The following is a 26,460-nucleotide window of genomic DNA, read 5'->3' as shown; positions in this document are numbered from 1 at the left end:
GGGGTCTGGCTCTGCCACACTTTGTGTGGGCACTGCACTCGGGCATAGGTACTCAACTGAATTTAGTTCAGCTCAAACTCTATTTGAATAAATTCCATTTATTTGAAATAAATAATTTTTGCCCCTTGGAAAAGAATCTTAAGTGTTTTTCCTACCCCTCCAACTTTCTAGAGAAAGGCAAAATGATATTAAATTCTTAAAACATGGAGGGGTTTTTCTCCTTCTTCTGCCTCCATTTCATCAACAAATACAGCCAGGTGAATGAGGTTGAAAAGTCTGCAGTTTTTCTGTTGCAGAAAATGAATATAAGAAATGAAAAATGAATACAGCAGGAAATGAATATATGGGAAAAGGAACCACAGGGATGCCAAAAGGTAATTTAATTGCACTCTCAAGGCAAATTGAGTAAAATGAAAACACTCAAACTCAGAGAAGGAAGGAAGCAAAGAAACAGCAACTTTTCTGCTTTTTCACTGAGGATTGGGGTAATCCTGTCATCTGCTGCTACAGCTCCTGGGACTACATTAAATCTATGGCCCTACCCTAAAAATAGATCAATTTTCAACAGTTGATTAGATCTGCTGACATCTGCATCACACCTACTCATTTGCCAATCACCTGTTAACCACATATGTTGAAAAGTGTCTTTCAGAAAGCAGAATAATTTCCCTTGTTCATGCCTGTAATTTGGAAAGGCTTGAAAAAGAAAACCACACCTTCCTAAAAGTTTCAGTGCTCTATTTTTATTTCTGATCAATAATTTTTCTATTTTTAGATAGATTCTAACACACCAGGCTCATTAGCATGACTAAAGGCCTTGGGGAGAGAGCTGCCAGGAAAGAATGAAGGGCTGCCTTTGCCCCAAGAGCTGCTCGAGAGGGAGGTTTAGATTTAAACTGTGCTCGGGCAAATACCAATCCCCTGGAGAGGAGGTTAAGAGTTAAACACAACTTCAAGGCTTAGAGCAAAACATGAATGGTTATTCTGTGGCTTTTGTATTCAGGAATGGGCAAGGAAAATCCAGCTGTGTGCATCTGGATTGGGAGCCTGCTGAGAAAGGCTAGAGGAAGGAGGCAGAGGGATGCAGGTGCAGTCCTTGGGGTGTGTGTCCACCCGTGGAAGTGTTCCCAGCTCTGCAGTAGCATCACATCATCTCTTTCAGTGGGTTCCTGTCTTTGCCAGCCCCAAACTTTCACCTGCCACAGCTTAACTGGATGAGAAAACACTTGTCAAATGATCTGCCTTTATTGCACGCTGTGTTTTTGGGCTGTGAAAAGCTGTGTGACGCTCAGGGACAAGCCTGCCCATTATCCCTGCTGGCATTAACCCCTCTCTGCTGCAGGTGGAGGACAACAGGAGGTACAGGCTGCACAAGCTCACGGTGCAGGAGAGAGTGGCCACGTCTCCCTACTCCAACACACGCAGCGTGTTCCTGAGGAGCGTCCTCCAGCAAGGCCGCTACGTCCTCATCCCAACCACCTACATCCCAGGGGTCCCCACCAAATTCATCCTCAGGCTCTACACAGATGTGCCCTCAAAACTCAGGTGGGTGGCACCCACAGCTGCAGGAGATCCTCCTTAGCCCACAGGCTGAAGCTCCACACAAGGGGTTGCCAGGTTGTCCTGACTCACTGGCTCGTGTGGCTCCAGAACTGGGCCCTGGAGGTATCAGAGGCACCTCTGAGAATCTCCAGGTTTGTGCGTGGTCAGGAAATGTTTACTTAGGGACCTCTTGGGCGATTCATTTTGAGTCTTTTGGCTTTTTTAGTTCAGTTCTTATAGTGGTCTCCAGTTCTAGGTCAGGACACTGAGCACTGGTGCTTGTGGTTACAGCTGATATTTGTTGTTTTTGTGATCATCTCTGAAAGCAGTGGCTACTGCAAGAGTAGAACCAGTGCTTCATGTATCAGGCCCACTGCATTTATTTCTTGATTTGATAGTATTTTCCACTATTTAAAATTGTTTTTTTTTTCACTTTTGCTTCCACACAAAAGATAACAAAATTTGTTTTACTTTGCTTTGCTCTATTTTTATATCTTACATCTGTCATTTCTGCACCATAGAACTCAAAATGGCACATGAGGAAAAACTACAAATCTCATGTTCTAAAAATACCAGATTTCCACAACCATTGATTGTTTGCTTGACATTCTTTGCTTAGGTTGCTTTTTCCATGATTTTTCAGGGAGCTGAAGGCAGATAGGCCTGAAATGACGTGTTGGAGTCTTCTTTGTGGCTACCCACGCAGAGTCACCCAAATCAAAGTCCACTCTGCAGAGGGTTTGCAGAAACAAGACAGATCAGGAGGTAAGTGGAAGGAGAGTCTGGAAGAGTGGAATTGGCTTTTCAGTCCTCTAAAGGTGATTTGGGTTGATACTTAAGCAATCAGAAATTATCCAAACAGAGGATTTATGGGATTTGTTTTTCCATCATGTTGTAAAACCTGCTCCAATGGAGAGATAGGTGAATATGGGGATGCACAACATCAAGTTATGAGGAGGTCATAACTGGGCAGGATGGACAGGAGTCAGGAGCCAGGCCCTCCTGAGGAGCTAATTGTGGGGATTAGTAATGTTCTTGTGACAGGATTGTGTATTTTCTAAATGGAAGATATCCAGGAGGCAGCTGAATGGCACAGACTCATATAGTGTGTTACATTTACCTCATTAGAGCACTGCAGGGAAGACTTTATGGTTTTCAAGCAACCATTTTCAGGTGGGTAAGGATAGAACAGTTAAATGCTTTGTACATGACTGTGTATCTGTCAGAGGAAGTGTCCTGAAGGACACCAGAATGGCTTTATAGCACCTGATGTTGAGTTAATTAGGAAACTTGCCCAGTTGCCATTTGCTTCTTCATTTTCTACTCCTGCTCTCTGTCTGATAGTCTTTATTTTTCACAGCTCAGTGCTGTTTGTTACCAGAGCCCTGTTCCTGGCCAGAGGAGAATTATTTAGTCTTTATTTTAAATGTTTATTGGAAAGCTCCTCCTTGGTGCTGTCTTTGATCCGTTGCCATGTCTGGACAAAATAATGGATGGTTTGCTGTTGTCAGGAATAGTGGGTGAATCAAACAGCCCAGACTCAGGCCTGGATGCTCCTTGTGGAAGTACCTCTCTCCAAGTCAGTGTGTTCTGAAGTGGATCCAGCTGTGTGTGAGCCAAGCACAGTGGCAGGTCTGCAGGATGATGAGGAAACTCTTTGTGCTAGAGGATTTTCTGTCACTCATTCCCAAGCCTGTTTTAAAAATTGCTCTCATTACTCTCTGTCAGACCTTTTCCCCGAGTTTCTCTTTGAGAACAAATCGCCTTTTCCACCTTTAACTCTTCCTGCTGATATTCCATGTTGGATTTGCATATTGAATTATTTTTCACCACCACTTTCTAAGCTGAGTGTTGAGATCCATGTTGTGTGACAGCCCTGGAAGCAGAAAATCTGCGGAGCTGCCTTGGGAGCAGCCTGAGAAGCAGAAGGAAGGAGAAGCAGAGATAGAGGCAAAACAACCTGCTGTGATTGCCAGGGCAGTGCTTGTGTCTCAGCACTGTACCTGCTGTTTGTCCCATGCCCTTTTCCAGTGGCTGATGGGGTCAGAGCTCTCCAGGTTCTGGTCAGAGCAGCAGAGAGGAGTGGGAATTCAGCTGGGAACATTCCCTCAGGAGTGTTTTCCAGAAAACCTTTTGCTGTGGTACAGTGCTGCAGGATTGGGGTGTTAGATCCTCAGTGCAGTTCTCAAAAACCCAAAAATTAAGCCTTAGACTACTGAGCACAGATTTCTTTAAGCCTTAGAAATGCCATTACTGTTCAGGTGTTTCTGGCTTTTACAGATTCCAACTTTTTTTTTCCTTTACAATGTTTTTTTACCCAATTTCCCAGCGCAGCAGCATGGCCAGGACTGAGGTAAGAGAGCTGCTATGGGGGTGAGGGCAGAGCTGGAGCCATTTGTGTGCCCCAGAGCTGAACCCAGCCCTCCTTCCCCTGCCACAGCCATTTCCTGAGCAGCAGCTCCAGTTTCATTCCCAGCTCATGGCCAATACCAGGACATTGCTTTTCCACTCTAGCAGATCTTGATGTTTTTCCTTTGTCCTGTAAATAAACCAGGCACAGATCTGGGCCATCCATAACTGAGAACATTTGATCCCCCATGTGCTCTCCCACTGCTTCCTTTTATTGTGGAATTGGAGGCAGTTTTCCTAAAACAACTGACCCATCCAGCACTGCCATCATGGGGTCAGAACATTTTGGAACATCATGGGTGCAGAAACTTTTTGTGTCCCCCTTCTACCTCCCTATGTTTCTCGAGGTCTTGCTGAGAATTTGAGTATTTCCTTCAAATATTCTCTTTCTTTTCACTTAGCAAGTCCCCTCATTAACTGCTCCCTCATCCATCCAGCAGATGTGCCTGTCACCTCTTTAGCTCTGTGTCCTTTCCCCACCCCTCCTTATGCTCTTTATCTCTTAATTACTGTTAATGCTCGGGTGTTGCTCTGCTCTTTGCCCTCGACACGTTGTTAACACCATTGGGGTGGCAGTCAAGAGCCAGTTTTATCCAGATCCATTTTCCAAATCGCTTTGCAAAGAGGGCAGCTTTTCCACCCGTGGTGACACTGCGTGGTGCCACCCTATGTCCCAGAGCTGAATTCACAGTTCAGTGACACGGAAGGCAATTGCCCATCAGAAAAGCCAATATCCTGCTACCTGCCATGGAACTGTGAGGGGTTGTCAGGGAAACAGGCCCGTGGCAGCTCTGGCCAGGTGTAACCACAGAGCAACATATGGAAAAATCTGTGTCAGCCTTGTACATGGAGGTGGCTGCATCTGGTTTGGATGCAGCTGTTATGTGGTTTGTTCGTGTGAGATGTTGGCATCTGGTTTTGTAAATGAGTGACGTGTTTGAGGGAAATAATCTGGGTATGGCTTGTTAAAAAGCTAAAGTTGCCTAAAATTGTGCTGCCCTCTGGCTGTGGTGGTGTTTTCAAGTAGATGGTGAAAAAAAATGTGTGTTAGAACCTCTCACGAGCCTGACTTACAAATACCCAGAGTTTATTTAAAATCTGTATCTAAGAAGTTGCAAGGTGTGGAAAAAAAACCAGATATTCTGTCATTTACAACAGAAATGGACAGAGTTGTGTTGAAATACAAAACATGGTATTGCCTTTGTTTAATTAAAAGTTAATTAGAAAGTGGAATGGCCCAATCTATTTGAATGCATTTGGTGTTTCCAAAACGGTTCTTGCTCCTTGTTGTAAAGGAAAGAGAATATCAACTTAAGTAAGAAATAAAAATGCTCACTGTAAAAACAAAGCATTTCTAGAATTTTGAACAATTGCAGGGCGTCACGTATGAGGGTTAGATTGGATATTAGGGAGAAATTGTTCCTTGTGAGGGTGGGGAGGCCCTGGCACAGGTTCATGGAGAAGCTGTGGCTGCCCCGGGATCCCTGGAAGTGTCCAAGGCCAGGCTGGAGGGGGCTTGGAGCACCTTGGGACAGTGGGAGGTGTCCCTGCCCATGGCAGGAAGAGGAACTGGATGGGCTTTAAAGTCCGTCCCAATCCAAACCATTCCATGGTTCTGTGTTTTCACCTGGACAGGGAGCAGTGGCTTTGGCGTGCTCTGGTGCCCTGTCCTGTGGTGCTGCCAGGCACAGGAGGGGATTGTCTCTGCTGGGTTTCTGGGCAGCTCTCAGCTGCCATTCTGTGTGCCCAAGCTGTGCTGCTGATTGTGTTCCAGGAGCAGATCCCTACGTGCTCATCAAGTGTGAGAACCAGAGCCGGCGCTCCCCGGTGCAGCACGACACCACCAGCCCCGTGTTCAACACCCAGGTGATCTTCTACAAAAAGGACATGGACAGTCCTGTCACCATCCAGGTGAGACAGCCACAGGGCAGCTGCTCAGGGCAGGGAGGGCAGCACAGCAGCCTCCCTGGGCTTCACTGGGCTGCCTTTCCTTTGTGTGACTGATAGCCAGAACAGAAGTGAGAATCTCTGCTCCCCTTGCTGGGCTCTGCCTGGGGCTGTGCTGCTGCTTCTCCTCCACAAACACAGCTGATGGCACTTAGGGATCACAAGGCATGTTTCATTCCAAGGCTTTGAAAGAATTGACAGAATTCCTTTTGCCCCGTGTGGTACCTGATGAAAGGGAGACAAAGAGAAGCCAAGCGTTGTCCAGAGTCAATGTTTGAAACAAAACCAAAGTTAAGGGTGTTATTTAGAAGTTTTCTACCCTGAATTCTAGTCCTGTGAGAACTAGACCTCACTGCTTACCTCAGCACTAGCTGGAGAAATAGAGCTTGGCATTGAGATCGTGTAGTTCTGGAAAACTTTGTCTTCAGTCTAGGCTGTGGGCCAGACTCAAACTCTAGCACTGAGGAGGTGCAGAGGTGAGCACAGGCAGTCAGAGCAGCACAGACAGGCTACTGTAGGTAGGTTTTACTGCTGATGAGGTAAAAAAGGGTCATTTTTATTCCTCTCCTAGGCAGGCTGTGACCTAGAAAGCAAAAGCTGCATTTTGCTCCTTATTTGCATAGTCTATGTAAATGAGCATGCAAATCCAGACTCTCCCTCATGCTCTCTAGACAATTAGCTAAATTTAGACGCACACCCCCTCCTCTGCTTTTCCAAAGGGTTAACGGGGGCTGCCCCTTCTCGAGCACAGCGGAGTGTGACAGCAGCGCTGCCTCAGCCGGCTTTATTTGTGTCCCCTGCTCTCCAGGTGTGGAACAGCAGCCTCCTGAGTGACCAGCTGCTGGGGCAGGCGGTGCTCGCAGCCTCCCCCGCTGAGCCCCGCGAGCAGCGGAGGCTGCGGCTGCGGGGCAGAGGCGGCGGGGAAGCAGCCGAGGTGCCGGGTCACATCAGCGTCACGGTTCTCTCCAGCGACGACCTCGCCGAGCTTTGAGCGCCGCGGCCCCGCAGAGCCACACGGAGCTGTCACCTCGCGGCAGCCGCGCCGGGGACTCGGGAGCACAGGGTGCACATCAGCATAATCGCTTCAAAGGGGAAAAAAAGCCCTCCAACTCTGTACATTATCATTGGTAATGGGCGGAGAGGCGCTGGGAGAGGGGGAAATGCATATTTATACATAGCTATGCTCGTGATACAGCTCATGCAGTGGGAAAGGGGCCAAATGTAACGCTGGCAGGTAAGTTCAGGAGGATGTGAGCATCTTCCCAGCAGCATCGTTGAGGATGCAGGCAGGAATGGCTGCAGCTCCATCGGGCACCCACCAGCAGCTTGGGGACTGGCAAGTACAAGAGGGATTCATGGGGATTTTTTTTTTCTCCCCATAAAAGGACATAAATTTCTTGATGAATTTCACTACAGATTAGGTGTTTCTACTCCTTGGTGAAAATGTCACTACTCGAGGAGCTCAGTCATAGCTCATGACCTTAAGACCAGTTTTGCCAGGACAACATTAAAATAGAGGGGCAGATCTTGCAGTGCCTGTTTGAACACCACAGCAAATAAGAGATTTGTTCACCCAAAGGCTCTCAGATTGACTTTCTGATTCTTCTCCACCTTGAGCTGGTGGCTCACAGTTTGGTATCTCTGTCCAAGGGCATCTCACAGTTCAGCTGTGGCTTTGCTCAGAGCACAGATTCAGTAATGGGAGCCTCCTTGCTTTGTTTAAGCCACATAATGCTAAAAATGGAATATCAGCCCTCTTGTTTTGGTACATGTAGCACCAGCCTGAAAGAGGAGAAAATGAGCTCATGAGAAGGGTGAGTTTGTAAAAGCAGGGTGCTGTTCCCTGGCAGGTGTCAGGTCTCAACTCTCAAAATTTTGCAGTCATTAATTGCTGGCACGGCTGATATTTGATGAAGTTTCACTTGGGTACCATGGAGGATGGTGTTATTTCACATTTCCCTCACAGCAGGGGTCTGGTGCCAGCTCTCCCCTTGCCCTGCAGCCCATGGCAGCGTTCCCTCGGTGACCCTGGCAGTGCATGGGGCTCTCTGTGCCACACACTAGGAAATGGCTTTTACACAGATGCACATTCTGGGTGCTAAGGTGAAGCTGAAGGACTGTTCTGCCTTTTTTACAGCCAGGAAATTGGGATTCCTTTATGCCTCGTAGCCACTTCAGCCACACTGTGCAATTTTTACAATTTTTGAAATGACCCTTGACAGAGTTAATGCTCTCACAAAAGGTTTTGAAGTCTCCTCAGGGCTCCAAAAGGATCGTTGCTGTGGTAGGAAAATGCTTTGTCTGGCATGCCAGAGAGGGACTGTGGGGCTGTGAATGATGCTGCATGCACCAAGGACCTAAATCCAGCTCTTTTCAGACAGTCTGGGCTCAGGCCAGTTTGGCATAGCAGAGATCTTGTCAGAGGTGTGAACTACAAGCCCCACAGGCAAGTGACATTCTCTGTAAGCTCATGGTTTCAGGGCTGCTTACTCTCAGAAAAAATTGTAAACTGAGACATATCTTTTTAAAAGCATGAACTGTCTCATGCAGACCAAAGTCTGGACGAAGGGAACTGCAAATGTCAGGGCTGCACTGAGACCTGTTTGCTTTGCTTTCCTCACACACTGTTCCAGGCTGTGCTTCCTGCAGTGTTCCCTATGGGATGGGGGCCATTCCCAGGGCTTGGCTTGGCCAAGGGTCAGTGTTCAGCCTGAAAAGAATTCCACTCCGAGATGGCACCAGAGCTTTGTGCCTGCCCGCCCCACGATTTGGCTGAGAAAGCTCCTGAGCCCGCTGAGGCCACAAAGCCACCTCAGCTCTGAGCTGGAGGGGCATCCCTTGGCTCTTTCCTTGGAGCTCCACAGCCCTGGCCCCAGTCCCAGCACCAGCATCTTGTTCCAGCCTCTGCAAAGGCTGGTCCTCAGCATCAGTGGCACAGAGGCAGTGTGACTGTGGGACTGTGTGACTGTGACTGTGTGACCAGCAGTTCTTGGCCATGCACAGCCTGGCAAAGTGGGAAGTCAGGGTGGGGAGCATGGACATGGTGACTTCTAGGCCTTGATCATTGTGCCAGCTCCAGCCATTCCCCCAGTTTGGGGATGGGGACAGGCACTGCTGGCCAGTGCTCCCCTGAGGATGCCTGGACCTCTGCATTGATTATTTTTGGGAACTGTTTGGTTTTCCCAGCAGGAGGAGCTGATCCAGCCTGGGAACACAGCTGGCTCTGCCTTGCCAGGTGAAGCGAGGCACGGGCAGGCTGAGGGGCCCACGCTGCTGCCTGCTCCTACCATTGATAGTTAAAATTGTTATGATATCAACATGTGGGAAAACATCTTGGGGTTGGTTTTTTGGGAGGGGGAAAGGACTGCATTTATGTACACACTCGAGCCACCTCAAAAATTAAAACAGGTGGAAATGGGTGTAAAATATTTCATTGTAACCTTTTGTAACTTTTCAATACGAAGAGACCTAAATAAAATTTTACAAAAAAAAAAGTTTTACAATTTTAGCGATTTCTGCGCCGGCAGCGGCCGCGAGAGGGCGCTCGGTGCCCACGCACACAGGTGTGACCGCGGCCAGGTACCGGTATCTGACAGGTGCAACACACCCTGATAAAACGGTGTTTATACAGGGTGCCACACAGTATCCTATACACGCTATTGTATCTCCCTATACACTGTGTAACAGTTATAAAAGCCTCTGAGTGTATATAAAAATATTATATATATATGTCTGTGTGCACACGATGGATACACACTCTATATACCCACCCAATATATATGTATAGACATATATATTATATATTTTTATATATAAGGAACATTATATAAGGAACTATACAGTGCAGGAGAGTTAAGGGGGGGTTGTGCATAGGGGACAATATAAGGTACAAAGTAAATGTATGTCCACAGCTCTGTAACACACTATTTATACATATAATTATATAAAAACATTATAGTACTATGTAGCATATATATAATCACTGTATATATAGTACTATATAATATATATTATATATGTAGTACTATAATATATATTCTATATTTATATATATAATAATTATATAGTATATTGTGTGTCTATGTACATTTGCACACCCCCCCATTTAGTACTCTATATTATATGCATATCTTTCTCTGTAATCTCTATATATTATTTATTTTTTGTGTCAACATGTTCTGCAAGGTGGAAGGAGGAGAGGGAATTCTCAAAATATTCCACAGTTCCAGCTCACTGTGTGTATCTAACAGGATGTTTTGGCTGCCCCATTCTTCACCTGGTTTTGGCTGGAAATGCAATTGCACTTTCTTCCTCACTCAGAAGTGCCACTACTGGGCAAAACCCGGCCCATGGGCATTCCAGAGCAGCGTGGTCTGGAGCCGATAAATGGAGACCCTTCCCCATTTCCAAACCATACCAAAGTCCCCATAATTGGGACTTTCCATGTTTAAGAAATAACCAACAACTCAGAAGTGAATGGAACCATCGGGTGAGAAGGGAACAAATCTCTCAAATGAGTGAAAATTTTATTCCTGATTTTTCTCTGAGCTGGCACGAATTGCTTCCATGCCCTGACAGATTTTCCTGGCTATTTGGATTGCTTCAGGCAGGACAGAGAGACTCACAGCTGTTTTTAAAAATGGATGCTGCCCAAAGGGAAAAAAAAGAAAGAAAGGAACTGTTACTTTCCAAACCCAGTTTCTCACAAGAGGAAGCAGGATTCCTCTGGTTACCAGAAATACCCATAAATAGGACTGAGGGGACCATATCCACCTCAGTCTTAATATTCAGGACCTTGCTGTCAGAGGCAAATGTAATCCCATTAATGAATCTACCAAGGTTTCTTCAGCTTGCTGGGATTTTGGCCCTGCCAGCACTCTGGGAATGCCACTTGCTACCTTAGGGCTTTTTTCATTTCAGGAGACTCAAAGGACTCATTTAGGTTCCTTTTTTTCTAAAGGTAGAGGCTACTTTTGTTGTCAGAAAAGATGAGTGCAAGCTGTTCCACAGGGAACTCCAGCACCTCCAAGGGATGTTGATCCCATTAGATTTAGGCCTGTGCTGTTCTGAAGAACCCTGAGGTGCAGGTTTGCAGCACCAAGACAAGAACAGCCAAATCTCTGACTGCTGGGCTGGGACTGGGTTCCTCTTCCACCAACACCATTTTGGGCCTCTGTACCTGGCACCATTCTACTGCAGTTCTCTTGCCACCAGCTAAAACTGAATGCACCCCCAAAATACAACACAGAAATGATCAGAGGGTGGATGGAACACCTTTCCTCCAAGGCAAAGTCAAGAGAACTGAAGAAAAGAAGGTCCCAGGGAGATCTTATTGCAGCTTTTCAAAACTTGAAGGGCACCCATTTTTAGTAGGGCCTGTTGCAAAGGGGCAAAAAGTAATGGTTTTAAACAAAAAGAGGAGAGATTCATGTTAGGTCTAAGGAAGAAATTGTTTATGCTAGGGATGGTGAAACACTGTGCCCAGAGGGGTGTTGGATGCCTCATCCCTGAAAACATCCAAAGGCAGGTTGGACAGAGCTCTGAGCAACCTGAACAGGTTGAAGATGTCCCCACTCATGGCAGGGAGGTTGGCCCAGATGGACTTCAAAGGTCCCTTCCAAGCCAAATTCTACTTTGAAAAGCACCCAGAGAGGGGATTAACAGGAGAGGAAGGCTCCTGGTGAGGAGAATTTCCCACTGGCCCTTTACCTCCAGGAGCTCCCTGGCTGTCCAGCGGATGCTGGGGTCGGTGTCCAGGCAGGAGTGCAGGAAGGCGTGGAACAGAATCGACATCTTGCTGGGCATCCTCAGAGGGGGGTACTTGTTCTGGGCTATCAGGCGCTGAGCCTGGGGACAGAGGAAGCACGGGACAGCCACTGACCATCCCTGGGGCTGACAGCTACACTGCAGGCCCCTCCTGGCTTTCTGATAGCTCCCGACGCCTTGCAGGGGGCTGTGATCAACATTGGAGGGTAAGGAACAGGGAATTGTCAGCCTGCAGAGCAGGGGTGATAACGACCCTGAGTGTAGCTGGTCACAGCATGGTGCTGGTAACAGCAATCCCCAGATGGGCCAGTACTCAGGAGCTGGATTTGGTGATCCCTCTGGGTCCATCCCAATTCAGAATATTCTGGGATCTGGAAATGATTCTCTTCATCTGTGTTTGCTGCCTTATATAAGGCAAAGGCAAGCCAAAAGTGGTTTTCCAAGAAAAGTTAGGGAACTTTTACAAGAAGAGTGGAAGACTGAATTCTTCAGAACTGTTGTCTTCCTCAGGAATTAACTGTGCAGGAATTAACTTGGTTTCAGCTATTAGTGATGAGATTTTACCCTGGTACACATTCTTCCACTAGTCCTTGCTCGTTTGGTATAAGAACTCATCATTTCATTTTAAGGAATCAGGATCTAAACCTGAAAATTTCGTAATAAATTTACTACAAGTAGCTTTGCTAAAACATACTTTCAGAAATTTTTTGGGTAATACATAATTATGGCATCACTAGAACCAGTGACCCTCCCTGAAAGGTACTGGTCAGAATTTGAAAAGACTTCTGGGTCTGCAGATACACCTGTAATGCTTTTCATAGTAATTTCCCAACTGGAGAAACTTGCTGCTGTCATTCACAGTTCCAGCTCAGAGAGAGATCAAACACAGCAGGAGGAATTCAAAAAAAGCACATTTTTGCACTGGCACGGGTCACTTCTGCTCTGATGAGATGTTCTGCAGGAACATTTCTAGAAGTGGGCCTTGGTGGAACTATTTCAGGCTGATTTGAGTGGGATTTTGGTTCATGGCAGACAAAACATGGCACAGACTGGCAAGACAGTGGCGTCTGACAGTGCTTGCACCTTACCTGGACAGGGCTTTCTCTAAAGTATGGAGGTTCTCCCTCCAGCATTTCAATGGCCACGATCCCAAGGGCCCAGATGTCCACTTGGGTGTCATATTCCTTCCTTTTCAGGATTTCTGGTGCTACCCAGTAAGGAGAGCCGAGCACTGTGCACCGTGTGTTCCGCTCCGAGGTCAGCTGAGCACACAGGCCAAAATCAGCTGAGGAGGAAAACAAAAATACTGCCAAACCAGCTTGAAGTGTGAAACCAAGCACAAGAATTCCCCACTCTACATCTGAGAACACGGGGATGCTGTGCCTGACCAAGAACACCTACTCAGTTTCACAGATCCATCCATTCCGAGGAGAATATTGTCACTTTTGACATCTCTGTGGATCACATTTTTTGAATGAAGGAAATCCAGGGCTTTGAGGCACTGAAACAAAAAGCCCATGAGGGCAAAAATTAATTAACCTCATTTCATCACACAATAAAAGGAAATGGTTCTAAAAGATTGAATTTCTAGGTGAAACACCAATTGTTGATACAAACTGTCCATTCCAAAACCAGCCAGAAGGGCTGCAGTGGCTGTGCTCTCTCCATCCAGGTGACAAGGGAGGGTTTGTCAAAAAGGAAAACATCTCTCCCTCCATTATGAAGTGGATCACTATTGTGTGGGGGCTGCATGACAAAGGTTTTATGTTGGCCTCAACAGCAGACACAGGAGTAGCACATTAGTCACTTTTCAGAAGCAAACATCATCTGGGGTGCAATGCTCTCCTTTTAAGCTGAGGGCTGTGAGAAATGAGGCTCTACTTTAATTTACTATTAGTTTAAAATTCTGCCACCAGCATGTTTGCTTTTACAGGCCAAGAATGCAGTGCATGCTCCAGTATAAAGAGGCAAAGTTCAGAACATTAAATAAATTAAAAACCAGTACAAATGTATGAGTATAATAACAGCGTGTAAGAAATGCAGTTGTACTGACAGGAGGCTCATTTAGATGCCCTTTTATTTTACATTTCATAACGGCAGCACTGAAACAAAACTCTGAACACAAAGTCACTCCTGTTCCACTCTGTCTAAGCCACTGGAAACACGAGCAGGGTGCCTCACCTCCTTGCTGATAGCAGCTATCATTCTTTCCTCCATAAAGACTCGGACAAGAACGCTGGTTAAAGTGCCTCCATCCACATATTCCATCACGAGCCACAGGTCTTCATGCACCAGGTAGCTGAGAGAAGAAAACAAAGGCACGGAGATGAATGTGCACAGCTAAATTACCTTGTGGGAAAGACTGCAGAGGGGTTTTGTTTCCATCCAGGTCACTTGTAAATGGAGGCAGAATGAAACAGAGACATTCCTTGTAGGCTACAGAGTATTTGGAATCCGAGCAGTCTAAATGAGAAAGGAGATGCCTTAGATGGGAAATGAGAAAAATGCAGTTTAGTAACAGCAGAGATCAATCTGGAACCAGGACACTTGCCATCAACTGAGTCATTAGTTTAATTTATCATTTCCACCATTCATGCCAGGAACAAGGCAACTCAACTCCAGAGTTATCCTTGGGAGGAGGCTCTGCACCACTGAGGACAGATATTGGCCAACCATTTGGAAAACACTGCATAAAATACAGTCAGAAACAGGAAAAACTATTTAAAAGCTGGCAAATTATGTGGTTCTGCAAATGAGAATTTAGTCTTTCTGGCTTCTACAGCAATGGAAAATAGTGGGAACAGGCCAAGGGAGATAATTTCTATGATGGTTTATCAGCACTTGTCATTAAGACATAGAAAATACGATCAACTTGAAAAAACCCCAAAACAACACAGAGGTAATGAACTGACAGGCTGTTGTTTTAGTAAGACTTGGTGTATCCAGGTTTTTGAAAAGGGGTTTCCAGCTAAATACACCAGAAAAGATTAATGGAGACCCAAGGCCATCTCCTGCCATCCACTGGAGATGAATAGAGAAATAAGAAAGAGCTCCATCTTCTGCCAGTGCCCAAAGGGGTTTTTTAACCTTTGGCTTGCAGTGTGTGAAGGAACATTCCCATGATGACACCAGAACCACTCACCTGTCTATGTAATTGACAATATTGGGATGCCTGTTATCCTTCATGATCTGAATCTCATTGACGATGAGTTCCTTTCTGCTCCGTTTGCGGAGAGGCATCTTCTTCAGGGCCACCTGAGACAAAATTGGGACCATGGACTGCAGAAGTTCTGCTGCAGGACAGCACAATGACCATGGAGAGAGTGGTTTTGGAACGATGGGGCTGGACTGTGCCAAGTGCCCTGTGACCTTATGATCAGACACCAGGGCTCAGGAAGTGACAGGACAACAGCTGATTTCTCCATTTGCTTGGGTGCCACTTACAGGACACTTGCTAGAGACATTTTGCCTTCTGAACTCCAGAAAAATTTCCCTAAAGTATCACCCGCAGATCTCTGGCAACACTCTGCACCCACATTCTTCCCCAATGGCCTCAGTTTATCACCTCTGTTATTATGCATGCAGGTTTTGCAAGCAGGATTTTGTGACTGTGAAGACGTATCAAAACAGCTGGGAATCCTCCAGCATTCTATGGCGTTTGGCCATTATTTCAGCAACTGCTGCTGCTCTTGGCTGCATAACAAAGCAAACACGTGTACATGATGGATAAAATCCCACCCTAAAAGACCATAGCAGTTACACACACCAAAAAATTACAATCTCACAACATTTCTCAGTTCTTGAACTTCGATTTTGCTACTCCAATTCTTTACCACAGTTCAGATTTGCAATTATTTTCTGGGTTTCTAAAGAAATAACCCATTCTCTGGTATTTTAAGCCTTAATTATGTCCTTCTCTGAAAGATACCACTGCCCCTCTTGCATTCTTTCTGATACTGAGTAGGAACAAAGTCTGTCCAAGATGTGTTTTGCAGGCTGCCACTGCTCTGTGCTTGAGGAGCACCCTGTGCAGGAAAGCTCTACTGGCCACCCAAAGCTCCAGCAGAGCTCACAGCAGAGGGGAAAGCCCTGAGCAGCTGCACAAGGTGCTGGGGTGCTGGCACTCACCACATTTCCTGAGGCTGGGTCGATGGCTTTGTAAACAGTCCCAAAACCCCTGGAAACAAAAGAGCAGTGAAGAAAGGAGAAGCAGTTTAGATGCTGGGAGTGAAAGCCAGCCCAGACAGGAGATCTGTGCTGCATGAAGTGTTTTAAAACACCTTGGTTCATCTATTCTTCAAACAACAGCACAGCAGCCTCTGTCATGCAGGATGTCCAAGGGAAAACTGAGGCCCAGCTTGAAGAATGAGAGCTGGGGCACAGATCTTCAAAACCTAAGAGCAGGGGGAAGGTGTGCCTACAAACACTGAAAAATATTTAATTTTTTCTCCATTTTGTCTTGTTTTGTTTGTTTTTTTCCCCTTCTTTTTGTGTCCATGTGTGTATTTTTTTCCAGGGAATGCATGCTGCAGACTACACAGGGTGGGGTTTTGTGTGACAGTGTGAGATCTTATTTCACCTTTGGTTTCAGTGGCTAAACTATGTGGTTTCAATCTGGATTCCTGAATATTTTTAAGCAAAATACTTGAAATAAATGTTATTGAGAACTTTTATCTGACAGCTGTGGGGTGGTAAGGTGCTCTTTTAGGCATTAAGGTTTGAGGGAAGGTCCTTGTTGCAGGTGAGGTACTGCCAGCATCGAGTTTTCTTTGACAACACCTTCTGACCACAATTATTAATTCTGATCTGTACTGAGATGGGAGGATCTTAACCCACATCATGTTTGGAGCCTGCTTGGCTTCACATTTGATATTACAGCAGCAAAATGCCTGGCCTGTGGCTCTGTAGGAGTAACTGGGATTGGACTTACCCTCGACCAACTTGAACAAATTCAGTGTATCTTGTCATAGGGTCCCCCTTGTTCACAATGTCCCCTGAAAGAAATGAAATGCATGATCCTCACTTCAGACAGACACCACCTTCCAGCAGATCAGAAATGCAGCCCCACTGTCTGGCTGTGAGCCCTCTGAGGGCAACAGCAGCAACAGAGACAGCTCCAAAGCACAGATGGCTCCACAGATTTTCTGATTTTCTACAATGCTTTGAAGAGTTACCTTGACAGGAAACAAAGCACCTGGAGAAATATCCACAGGAGGCAGAAACCAGAAAAGATCATGTACCAAAGCAAGAGTCTGTTTTCTACAAAGATTTAGGAGAGCTGGAACAACACAGACTTTATTTTCCTGGGGATGAACACTTTGTGTGATTCAACAAAAGGTTTAATATTTCTGAAGATTAAATGTTCCTTGGGATCTGGGATTAATTTTTAAGAAACGGTGCCAAGTGTTCCCAGGAGAGGAGGGGATCTTCCCAACTTTCAGCAGTTTGCCAAAAGATTGTCTTTATGATTTTACAGAACAGCAGCTCATGTTATAATCAATAATGATGGGGCTTTAAGATGCAGGACCCTCATCATAGATTTCCAGGCTAAATTCTGATGATAACCTTGCCTGTGCCATTTGAAGGACCATGCCTTCACTCTAAGAGATTGCTGTGAAGTATTTTTGCTCCGATGACTTGTCGGGGACTAAAGAGAATTTAGGAACCCAAATATTCTGCTTGATTTGGCAGTCAGCACTCAGGAGTTCAGTAGTTTATTCACTAGGTCAAAGCACCTTGTGCTGAATCAGAAACCATCTCTGCTTTTGCCTTCAGCACAGACAGAAGTGTAGAGAAACTGAACCCAGTCTGAGCTGCCCTCAGGAGTGCCCAGAGAGAATTCCTGCGTCCTCTGTCCCTCTGGTGCAGCTCAGGCTGGGACACACAGAGCACACACCAGACAAGACCACACCACACGTACTCAGCCGCTCCAGCACTTCCTCTGTGAGCTGGGATTTCTGCTGTGGCCGGACCCTGGGTCTCTCCAGAGCGCTCCTGCTGCTGCTGAGGATGTCAGGCAGGAGAAATGTGTCGTCTTCTGTACCTTCAGCTCCCAGCAGAGAGCTCGTGTGGATCTGTGATGAGAAATTAGTTTTGTTGGGATGGATAGGGCTCTGACAGGAAGGTCTCACAGATGTGTATATATAGCAGAAAGATCTTTGAATGTAGAATCTGAAGAAGGAGTAGAAATGAAAGCAAGTTTTGAGATAGAAGAAAAGAATTACTGAGCTAGTCTTACTGGATAACTAAGAAGCCAAAGGGTACATTAGCATGTGAGTTGGAAAGGGTTTTTATAGCTCAGAGCAAAGGATAAATCCACCTCAAACTGATGTTTTTACCAAGCAAAAAGATTTCACAGGCAAACAAGAATGCCAATGTTACAAGTAGAAAAAAAGTCTCAATTTTCCACTGCAAGAAAACTGGAAAACAACTTCTAGCTTACACTGTAACATACTAACCTTTTGTAATGGAAAAATAGTAACATGAATATGGTAATTATAGTGGTTATGATAGGCTACAGGTAAAAGTATTGATTGGTTGTTATGTATTAAAAGTATAGAATGCATTGTCACCAGAACTAGAGCAGTTTCAGATGAGCCTACAGCTGAGGCTGACCGCTGTGGGCTTGGCTCTTGTCACCCATGACCCGTGAATTGTTAAATTCTCTGGATACAATAAACAACATTTTAAATAATAAATAAATTGCTGTATCCTCTGGATACAATAAACAACATTTTAAAGAGCCAGTCTGGAGTCCTGCATCCCTCATTTCGGCCCTCACAAGTTTATGTCAGGAAGGGAGCTTGCAGGATCCCCTGAGCTCATATTCCAAATGCAAACCCTCAGGAAGATGCTGCTGGCCACATCCAGTGCTCTTAAACTGGTTTTTGCTGTCCATATCATAAACTGAATGAACAAAAAACAAAAGGCTGATTTTACACAAGTTCATGGCCAGTTTCATGTTCAATTTTCATTGATTTTCTCAGATAAAGAGAAAAAGGAGCAGGTACACCCAGGAGATAGTTTCTCCTGTATCCTGCAAGGGAAACTGATGACTAAAAGGCAAATTCAAAAGCAATTTTCCAGGTGCCCGTGGCTGGGGTGAAGCACAGTGTCATGGCAGGATTCTGGCCCTCAGCACCTCCAGCTGTGAATAGCAGCTGCTGTCTGAGCAGAAACTTGCAGCTCTGAATTGCACCAATGGTAACCAAAGCTGGCACTTACTAATTCTGATGAAGCAAGAATTGCAAATTCCTCATCCACGTCCTCCTTGACATTATCCTCTTCTCCAGGAAGGGAAGGAGCCAGTTGAAGTTCTGGTGGCAGTGTTGTGGCCTGGGGACAGTCAGGAACATGAGTGAGAGTCTCCATTCTGCCATTTGGGAGGTTTGATTGTTACACACAACTTTCAGTTGCTTCAACATCAGAAACTGATCTAGACGTGCACATGGTCCTACAGCCTCAGTTCCCTGTTACACGTGTCACAGTACAATTTAAACATCTATAAATTATGGGGGGTTGAAACAGCCCCAGCTGCTGCTCTGCAGGGGCAGAGCATTACATCAAGTTGCCCCAAATTTGCTGTTTCCCAACTGCTTTAAAGCTGACACAAAGAGAATTGAAGCAAATCAAAGGTACCATCTACACCTTCACACTCACTGGTGCTCTATTTAAAATGTATAATATTAGCCTAATAAATTTAGCCAATATTAATGTGGGTGTCATTCCTCTCTCTAGGGTTGTTATTGCAACCCAACATTTATTAGCATGGATTGTTATTTAAAACTTCCTTTCAGTAGTTCCAGTGAGTTACATTATCAATTATAACTTTATTTATGTTCAGTTATATATCCAGCTGTACTAAAGATAAATCGTGAAACTTGATAGAAAGAGAATTCTAAGTTGTTAAAACTAAACTAAAATGGGGCAATTATACAGTATTGAAAATTGCTGTGAATTAGATATTCCACCATAGCTAAACCCACAATCTTCTCCCTGCAAAACCAGACTTTCATCTGTTTAAAAGCTTTGAATACCAATTGAGGAAACAGCCAGGAATCCCTTTGCTGCTGCTGCAAAACCAGACATGGACACTTTATCAGGCTGGCACACTGTTGGAGCAGGGAAAGCTCACTCACAGCTTGCTCCACACTTCTTAAACTCCAGGAATGTCCAAGGTTCCTCCCCCACTCACCAAAGGATGGGCTGCCCTGTATCCACCTCTGGATAACTGGGTGATCAGATCTGCAGTGGGCAAGAGAAGATGAACCAGATGCTGTTAGAAAACTGCCTCTTGTGGGGAATCCCCCATGGAACAAATTAGCCCAAATAAGAGAGCAATTTTCTTTCACAACATCCCTCCAGGAACATCAGTTCTTTTCCACAGTAAGCAACAGAACAGGACAAAATACCAGATTAATTCTTTTTTACATTTTTCTGTCTATTTTTTGTGCTGTTTCACCAGTAAATGAATAGAAACTCTGTCAAGAAAATGTAAATTTTCTTTAATAGTCAATGATTCTGCTCTGCCCAACTCTACCCAAGAGCTAAAGCAGGGTTTTTTTGTTGTTTTTTTTTCTCCTTATTAATCAATTGTGTATATTGGCTCTCTTTAGCTCGCTGAAAATGTTTCCCTAGAAAAGCTTTCCCAAAATCCCCCTTAGCCATGTGAATTCTATTCTGACACTGCACAGGAACAGCTCCTGGGTTCAGGAGCACACACTGCTGGGAGGTTACATTTCCTCATGAAGATCATCACTATTTTAGCACAGTTGTTAGTCAAATCCTTTAATTATGGCAAAAAAAAAAGATGCTTTTCCTCAGTTCTGAAGATAATGACACACTTTCTAGAAGCACTTCTGACAAGCTCTTCCATTTTGGAAGCTGGCTGAAGCAGCAAAGTGAGGGAATTACAGACTCCCCAGATTGTTCTGTGTAGGGAATGGAACCCCCCCCAGTGTTCCCCACTTTCCAAATGCTGTCATTGAGACACCCCTCTTAACAGCTGTTGACAGGAGCTCTACCAAACCAATGGCATCTTACTGGCATTGTTCCAAAATCAGCTCAGTTCCTAAGGAAGAGCATAAAGAACACAGTGACCCCAAAGCCAGATATGCTGCACCTAGGGAAAAGCACTACTTACTCCCCAGATGAGCTGTTGCCAGCCAGGGTTTATCTGGATAAAAATACATTGCAGATGTGGCAGACAGAAAATCATACGCTGCAGCACTGATTTGCCGGATCATTTCTGCAGAGCTGTGCTAGAACTTGCAGAGCAGCATAACCCAGCAAGCAGATAAAACCTGGCTGGTTTGCAGGCAGAGAGCTCCTGGAGGAGAAGGATCCTCCTGGAATGCCAGGAGAAAGGGGGCATTGAGGAGCTCTGCATTGCAGTGTCCTGTTGTCCTTTCACTGACACCCCAATAGGCCCTTGACATCACAGAGGCAGCAGCTGCAGGTTCACACTCTGGAATGGTTCCAGGCAGCTTCTTGACCAGCTGGATGTTCCATTTTCATTTTGGAGCCTGACATGCAGTGAGATGTCAACTTTCCTCCTGCTGCAAAGCTCCTATTCCTGCATGAAACTCATCTGGAAATCAACTCTGTGCTTCCATGGAGTAATGATGTAAGGCTTAACTGTTTTTTTTGATTCCATAACAAAACTCTTCTCTAGTGGCAGACAAAACAGTGCCTGCAGGAGCTTTGCACTGGACTTTTGATGGCGAGTAACAAAAACATCTTGCTGAAATGATCTCTGCTGTCTGATTAACAGGTAAATCCCACCCTGATGGAATTTTCAGCACACCAGGGAACACTGTGGGGGAAAGACTCTGCCTCTCACAATCCTAACAGTGAAGCACTAGGGATCCTCCTGGTCAAGCTCCTTTAGCTCTGCTGTCAAAGTACAGAAAACAGAGCTTGGAAAACTCCTGATGGCCCTGCAAAAACATATTACCTCAGAAATGAGGGAACCCTGCAGGATTGGCTCCCTCAGTGCATGGACAGCTCTCCAATTTCTGTGTGCAGAGAAGATGTGCTCGGGCTCTGAATAGCTTTTCTCTTTGCAACAATGGAATATCAGGGCCCTTTCAGAGCATAATTTCATCCATTTCTCTCCCTTCCACCCTCTCATGAATTACTAATTTAAAGTGACTTAATATCTATTCTCTATTCCCTTTTGGCTTTGCATATTTTAATTATGCCTCTTCCTAATCCTCATTTTCCCAGAACAGACTTAAACAACTCAAATTACCCCATCAGTAACTGTCTTTGATAGCTCAGTTATTGCAGCTAATTCGTCACTTTTGCCAAACATGCTATTTTTGAGGTTTTTCCTAACACCAAGTGATCACACACTCTGTTCCACTAGCTTTTACTTACAAACCAAAGTCATTTGCTGCATGAAATGCCACCTCTATCAAATTCACCTTTTTTAAAAAATTTTATTGCTGCTAAATCACTTCCTCGAAGATTTTAGTGACATTTTGCAGCAATGTCTTTGCAGCCTTATCTTGGACTGCCAATGGCAGGTGAGGAGAGTGGGGCTGTTGGGAGAAATCCTGCTTGTCTCTGCTCAGCCTGAGGACTGCTCCAGTTCAAAACAAAATTATAAATGTCCTTTGTAAAGTGATTTTTTCTGCAAAACACAGAGGCTTTTGTCGAAATATGATGTTTGCCAAGAGAGGAACATTCACACAGCTATTTCTGCAGTGAGAGGGCATCTTTAGCCAGGACAATAAATAGCTACTGGTCCTAGAGAGCTGCTGTCCACGGGGAGTGGCTGCAGCCATGTGCTTGTGCAGCACCAGAAAAAGAGCCCCAGGTAAAGCAGAAAGCTCCTAAAAAGAAAACAAGCTCACACTGATAGTTAATAATGCAGATATTGGACTTGTCACATTATTTTAGGAGGCAAGGAAAACATGACCTTGGCATTTTTATTAAGCTTTTCCTCTGTCACTTTGAAGCAAACTTTTGAAGGGTGAAATTCCATTTATTTTCAGGAAATACAGATCCCAGGGGCAGGGGACAGGCAGAGAGAAGGGGCTGCAGGAGCAGACTGTGCCCCTGGAGCTATGACAAAGGCAGACTGCCAGGCACTGGGCACAGTCTCAGTGCCTGTCTCATAAGGGCCCTTGTGTTCTCCCAGTTTGAAAGGAAGCTCCTTGCAATCCCAACCTTCTCTACTCCAAGCAGGGCCCAGCCCCAACCCACTGAGTGTCCCAGCAAGAGGAGTAAGGAACAGCATTTGAGCACAAGGCATCAAGTAAAACCAAACTGCCCAGACAAGAAATGCCAGCAATGAACGTGGACCAGGACTCAGAGCTGCTCCAGAGCTCTTAGACCACACTTCAGCGTAAAACGTGCTACTGAGATCACCAAAACAAAGAGAGCAAAGCCCAGAAATGCCGTGAGTCTCTGAGGAGTGGAGAGCACTGCCTGGGGATTAACCACACACACCACCAGAATTGCTCCAGGCCTGGGTTTCACTTTCCACCTGCTGAGACAGGGACATTTATCCAGCTTCAAGCATGAAGGAGCACATCATGTTTGCAGTGTGCCCTGCTTCAATAGTCATCTTCTCATCCTCAGCAGCTTCCCTTCTCCACGAGCATCCATCTGTTGGGAAATATATTTGGAAAAAAAATTACTTAAATAATTAGTACTCAGAAACGATTCCTTTTCCAGAATTTCATTTAGTGTTACGTGAAGACCTCTCTCCATGCATGTTATGAAGAAATTTGCTCATTTGGGCTTTCCCACCAGCAGAGTGATCTGTATGGGATGGCTTTATTTTGCCTGACTTGTGCAGCTGTCCAAGGTATCCCTTTGCCATCTGCCACTCTCACACATCCCCTCATCCGCACTTGGAACATGTTCCTGCTGAGCTGAGAAGGACAGGCCGGGATCGCCTCACTGCAAGGGATCCCAAATCCCGAAGGTCCAACCCGGCCTCAGCTCGGAGCTCTGATTACCCCGAGCGCCAACTCAGGAGCTGCCCTCACGCCGGACACAGCTTCCAGTCCCATCCTTAAACAGAGAAATGGAGTCCCCGGACCCTCCAGAGCCCGTGAAGGGAGAGCCTCCCAAAGGCGGAGCTCTCCCGCTGTCCCCTCACACCGGGACCCCGCTCCCCGTGAGGTGTCCCCCATCCCAGCCCTCCCCTGCCACCACAGGGCCGCCTCCGCTGCGTGTCCTCACGGCCCCCGCACCGCCCCGTCCCCGTCACTGCCGGAGCCTCCTCACCTCCTGCCGCGGTGTCGCTGCTGGGGTGGTCGCGCAGCTGCATCCCGGTGAGGCGGAGGATGCCGGAGCTGCCCGCCTCCTCCAGGGTTGAGAAGTAGAGGGCGAGGTACGCGGGGACCCCCAGCCCCGCCGCTCCAGTACCGGCCCCACTCCCTTTCCCCGCCCGGCTGCCATCTTGGCACGGCTCCCCACCAGCCCCTCAATAACCATGGGGGCGTGGCCTCTGCCCGCCCCTCGGCCGCTCTCACCAATCAGCGGCGGGGGCGGAGTCAGAGGGCGGGCCTTGGCGGGGCTGTGTGCCGCGGGCCGCCAGGGGGCGCTACCGGGCCGGGACTGAGGGGCCTGAGGTGGGGAGAGCCCGGAATGGGGAAATTGGGACTGGGGAGACTGGGATTGGGGAGACTGGGACTGGGGAGACTGGGGAAACTGGGATTGGGGAGACTGGGATTGGGAAGAGACTGGGACTGGGGGGGCTGGGGAAGAGACTGGGACTGGGGAGACTGCGACTGGGGAAGAGACTGGGATTGGGAAGAGACTGGGATTGGGGAGACTGGGGAAACTGGGATGGGGGAGAAACTGGGATAGGGGAGACTGGGGAAACTGGGAGGAGACTGGGATTGGGGAGACTGGGGAGAAACTGGGACTGAGGAAACTGGGACTGGGGAGAGCCTGGGATTGAGGAGACTGGGGTAGGGGGAGAGTGAGATTGGGGAGACTGGGATAAGGGGGAAACTAGGATTATGGGGAGACTGGGATTGGGAAAAGCCTGGCATGGGGGGAGCTCAGGACTGGGGGAAGTTTGGGATCGGAGGGAGCCCAGGATCAGGGAGGCTGGGACTGGGGAGACTGGGATGAGGGAGACTGGAATAGGGGGAAACTGGGATTGGAGGAGATGGATTGGGGAGACTGGGATGAGGGAGACTGGAATAGGGGGAAACTGGGATTGGAGGAGATGGATTGGGGAGACTGGGATAGGAGAGACTGGGACTGGGGGGACACTGGGATTGGGAAAAGCCTGGAATTGGGTGAACCCAGGATCAGGAAGACTGGGATTGTGGGGTGACTGGGCTGGGGAAGAGACAGGGACTGGGGGAGACTTGGATAGGAGAGAGACATCAGTCACTCCTCAGGCCCAAAGGTCACCTGCACCAGGTGCTTCAGAGCATCTCTTGTCTGGAAAACAGGAAAAAATACAAGCAAAGAATCTTCATGGCAGAACAAATGGAATAGAGCCTGGAAGAACAGTCCTGTTCTCATCTGTTTTCTCTGGAGGACAATTTTCAAGTGACACCATGCTGTTATTAGGAAAAATTCACATTTAACAATAAATCGTAAACTCTTGGTGGTGGAGTACCACTAAGAGCTGTCCTGCTCCCAGTGAGGAGCTGGGAATGCTCCTGTGGTTCCCTTCATCAATTATAGGCACAAACGAGTCTCCCTTGTGGGAAAAATGCAGAGTGCCAGGAAAATAATGGGATTTTTGGCACTTGAGCAATTTTGGTTCAGGTTGGAGATCCTCAGTACCCTCAGATACAAATATGTGCATGCAGATGCTGAACATTTCCTGGCACGTATTTGCACAGTTACCCTGGCTTGGTCCCCAAGAAAAAAAAGGCAAAACATTTACTTGCAGTTGAATCACATAGTTTTGGATCCATTTCACTGAAAGTGAGTGGTCGTGTATATTTTGTAATTATGTATTTTAAAAATGTGATATGAGGTTCTTTTTGTAATTATTTAGAACTAAACAGAAACCATTGAGGAAATAGAATTATAGAATCATTAAGGTTGGAAAGGCCTCTAGGATCACCATCCATCAGCACTTTCCATGCTCCCCACTAAAGCATGTCCTCAGCTGCCATATCCACATTTTTTGAACACTTCCAGGGATGGAGACTTCACCACCTTCCTGGAAACCTGTCCCAAGGCTTGACAACCCTTTCCATGGAGAAGTGTGTAAGAGAATCTTGCTAAATTCAAAGACGGAGAAAGGAAATCGTTCCAAAATTATTGTTATTATTCAAAGGTGTTTTTGCATAAATGGTTCTCATGAACGCACCTTTCCCATCCCAGCCATTGCAGTTTGATTTTTCCCTCGCTGCAGTTGTGAGTACAAGGTGCCTAATGCAATCCTAACTTGCCACCTCGTGGCATTTCTGTGAATTACCGCAGTTCAATTTCTTTCAGTCAGTTTAGGATTATTTTCATCTCCTTACAAGAGGGTTCCTGTTTGCCCATTCAGCCTCTCACCCAGGGAAAACCAGCTGAGGGCTGTGCTGCAGTCGAGTCACAGAGTGGTTGAACCAGGGGCTGTGTGGCTGCTGAAATTGTGGTGGACTAGAGGAAATGTGGCACATGCCAGTAGATAAAATAGATACACCAGACACAACAGCATCTATTAATTTTTAATCAATTATTTTCACTTAGAAATTGTATAGAATATTCCTTTGCTTTTAGAGCAATGTGCCTATGTTTTCATGCTGGGAAATGTTGGATTGCTTTATCTTTACAGGTAGTAGGAACATGAAATTGCAGGGTAGAAAAACTCCATGG

General features: G+C 46.2%; 2 protein-coding genes across 9 annotated transcripts in view; one reads left to right on the top strand and one right to left on the bottom strand.

Annotated features, from left to right (window-relative positions):
• Positions 1 to 9,393, top strand: part of CAPN6 (calpain 6) — a 47,887-nt gene extending 38,494 nt beyond the window's left edge. For all 4 annotated transcript variants that reach the window (XM_088172944.1, XM_088172943.1, XM_088172946.1 and 1 more), the window contains 4 exons: positions 1,343 to 1,545; positions 2,186 to 2,307; positions 5,726 to 5,862; positions 6,707 to 9,393. In XM_088172944.1, the coding sequence (XP_088029070.1) occupies positions 1,343 to 1,545; positions 2,186 to 2,307; positions 5,726 to 5,862; positions 6,707 to 6,889 (645 nt within the window). In that variant the 3' untranslated portion in view covers positions 6,890 to 9,393. The remainder of the gene's footprint in view (positions 1 to 1,342; positions 1,546 to 2,185; positions 2,308 to 5,725; positions 5,863 to 6,706) is intronic.
• Positions 722 to 24,142, bottom strand: LOC106853775 (serine/threonine-protein kinase PAK 3-like). 5 transcript variants are annotated; one of them, XM_014877236.2, is made up of 13 exons: positions 23,908 to 24,142; positions 20,807 to 23,280; positions 19,859 to 19,908; positions 18,889 to 18,999; positions 17,585 to 17,738; positions 16,595 to 16,658; positions 15,793 to 15,841; positions 14,807 to 14,919; positions 13,846 to 13,963; positions 13,066 to 13,165; positions 12,753 to 12,949; positions 11,608 to 11,745; positions 10,372 to 10,544 (listed from the first exon to the last, which is right to left on the bottom strand). In XM_014877236.2, the coding sequence occupies exons 2-13, from the start codon at positions 20,907 to 20,909 to the stop codon at positions 10,425 to 10,427; spliced, it is 1,317 nt and encodes a 438-aa protein (XP_014732722.2). In that variant the 5' UTR covers positions 20,910 to 23,280; positions 23,908 to 24,142; the 3' UTR covers positions 10,372 to 10,424. The 5 variants fall into 5 exon arrangements, 4 of the variants coding, with proteins under 4 accessions (XP_088029073.1, XP_088029074.1, XP_088029075.1 ...); XR_015806648.1 differs by lacking the exon at positions 10,372 to 10,544 and adding exons at positions 5,985 to 6,123; positions 6,259 to 6,481 and having other exon boundaries at positions 18,889 to 23,280; XM_088172947.1 differs by lacking the exon at positions 10,372 to 10,544 and adding an exon at positions 722 to 6,123 and having other exon boundaries at positions 18,889 to 23,280.
• Positions 24,143 to 26,460: the final 2,318 nt, after the last annotated feature.

This window comes from Sturnus vulgaris, chromosome 14 (genome assembly GCF_052056855.1).
Source record: "Sturnus vulgaris isolate bStuVul1 chromosome 14, bStuVul1.hap1, whole genome shotgun sequence".
NCBI lineage: Eukaryota > Metazoa > Chordata > Aves > Passeriformes > Sturnidae > Sturnus > Sturnus vulgaris.
Note: the sequence above shows the minus strand (reverse complement) of the source record. Positions and strands in the feature narration are given on the sequence as shown.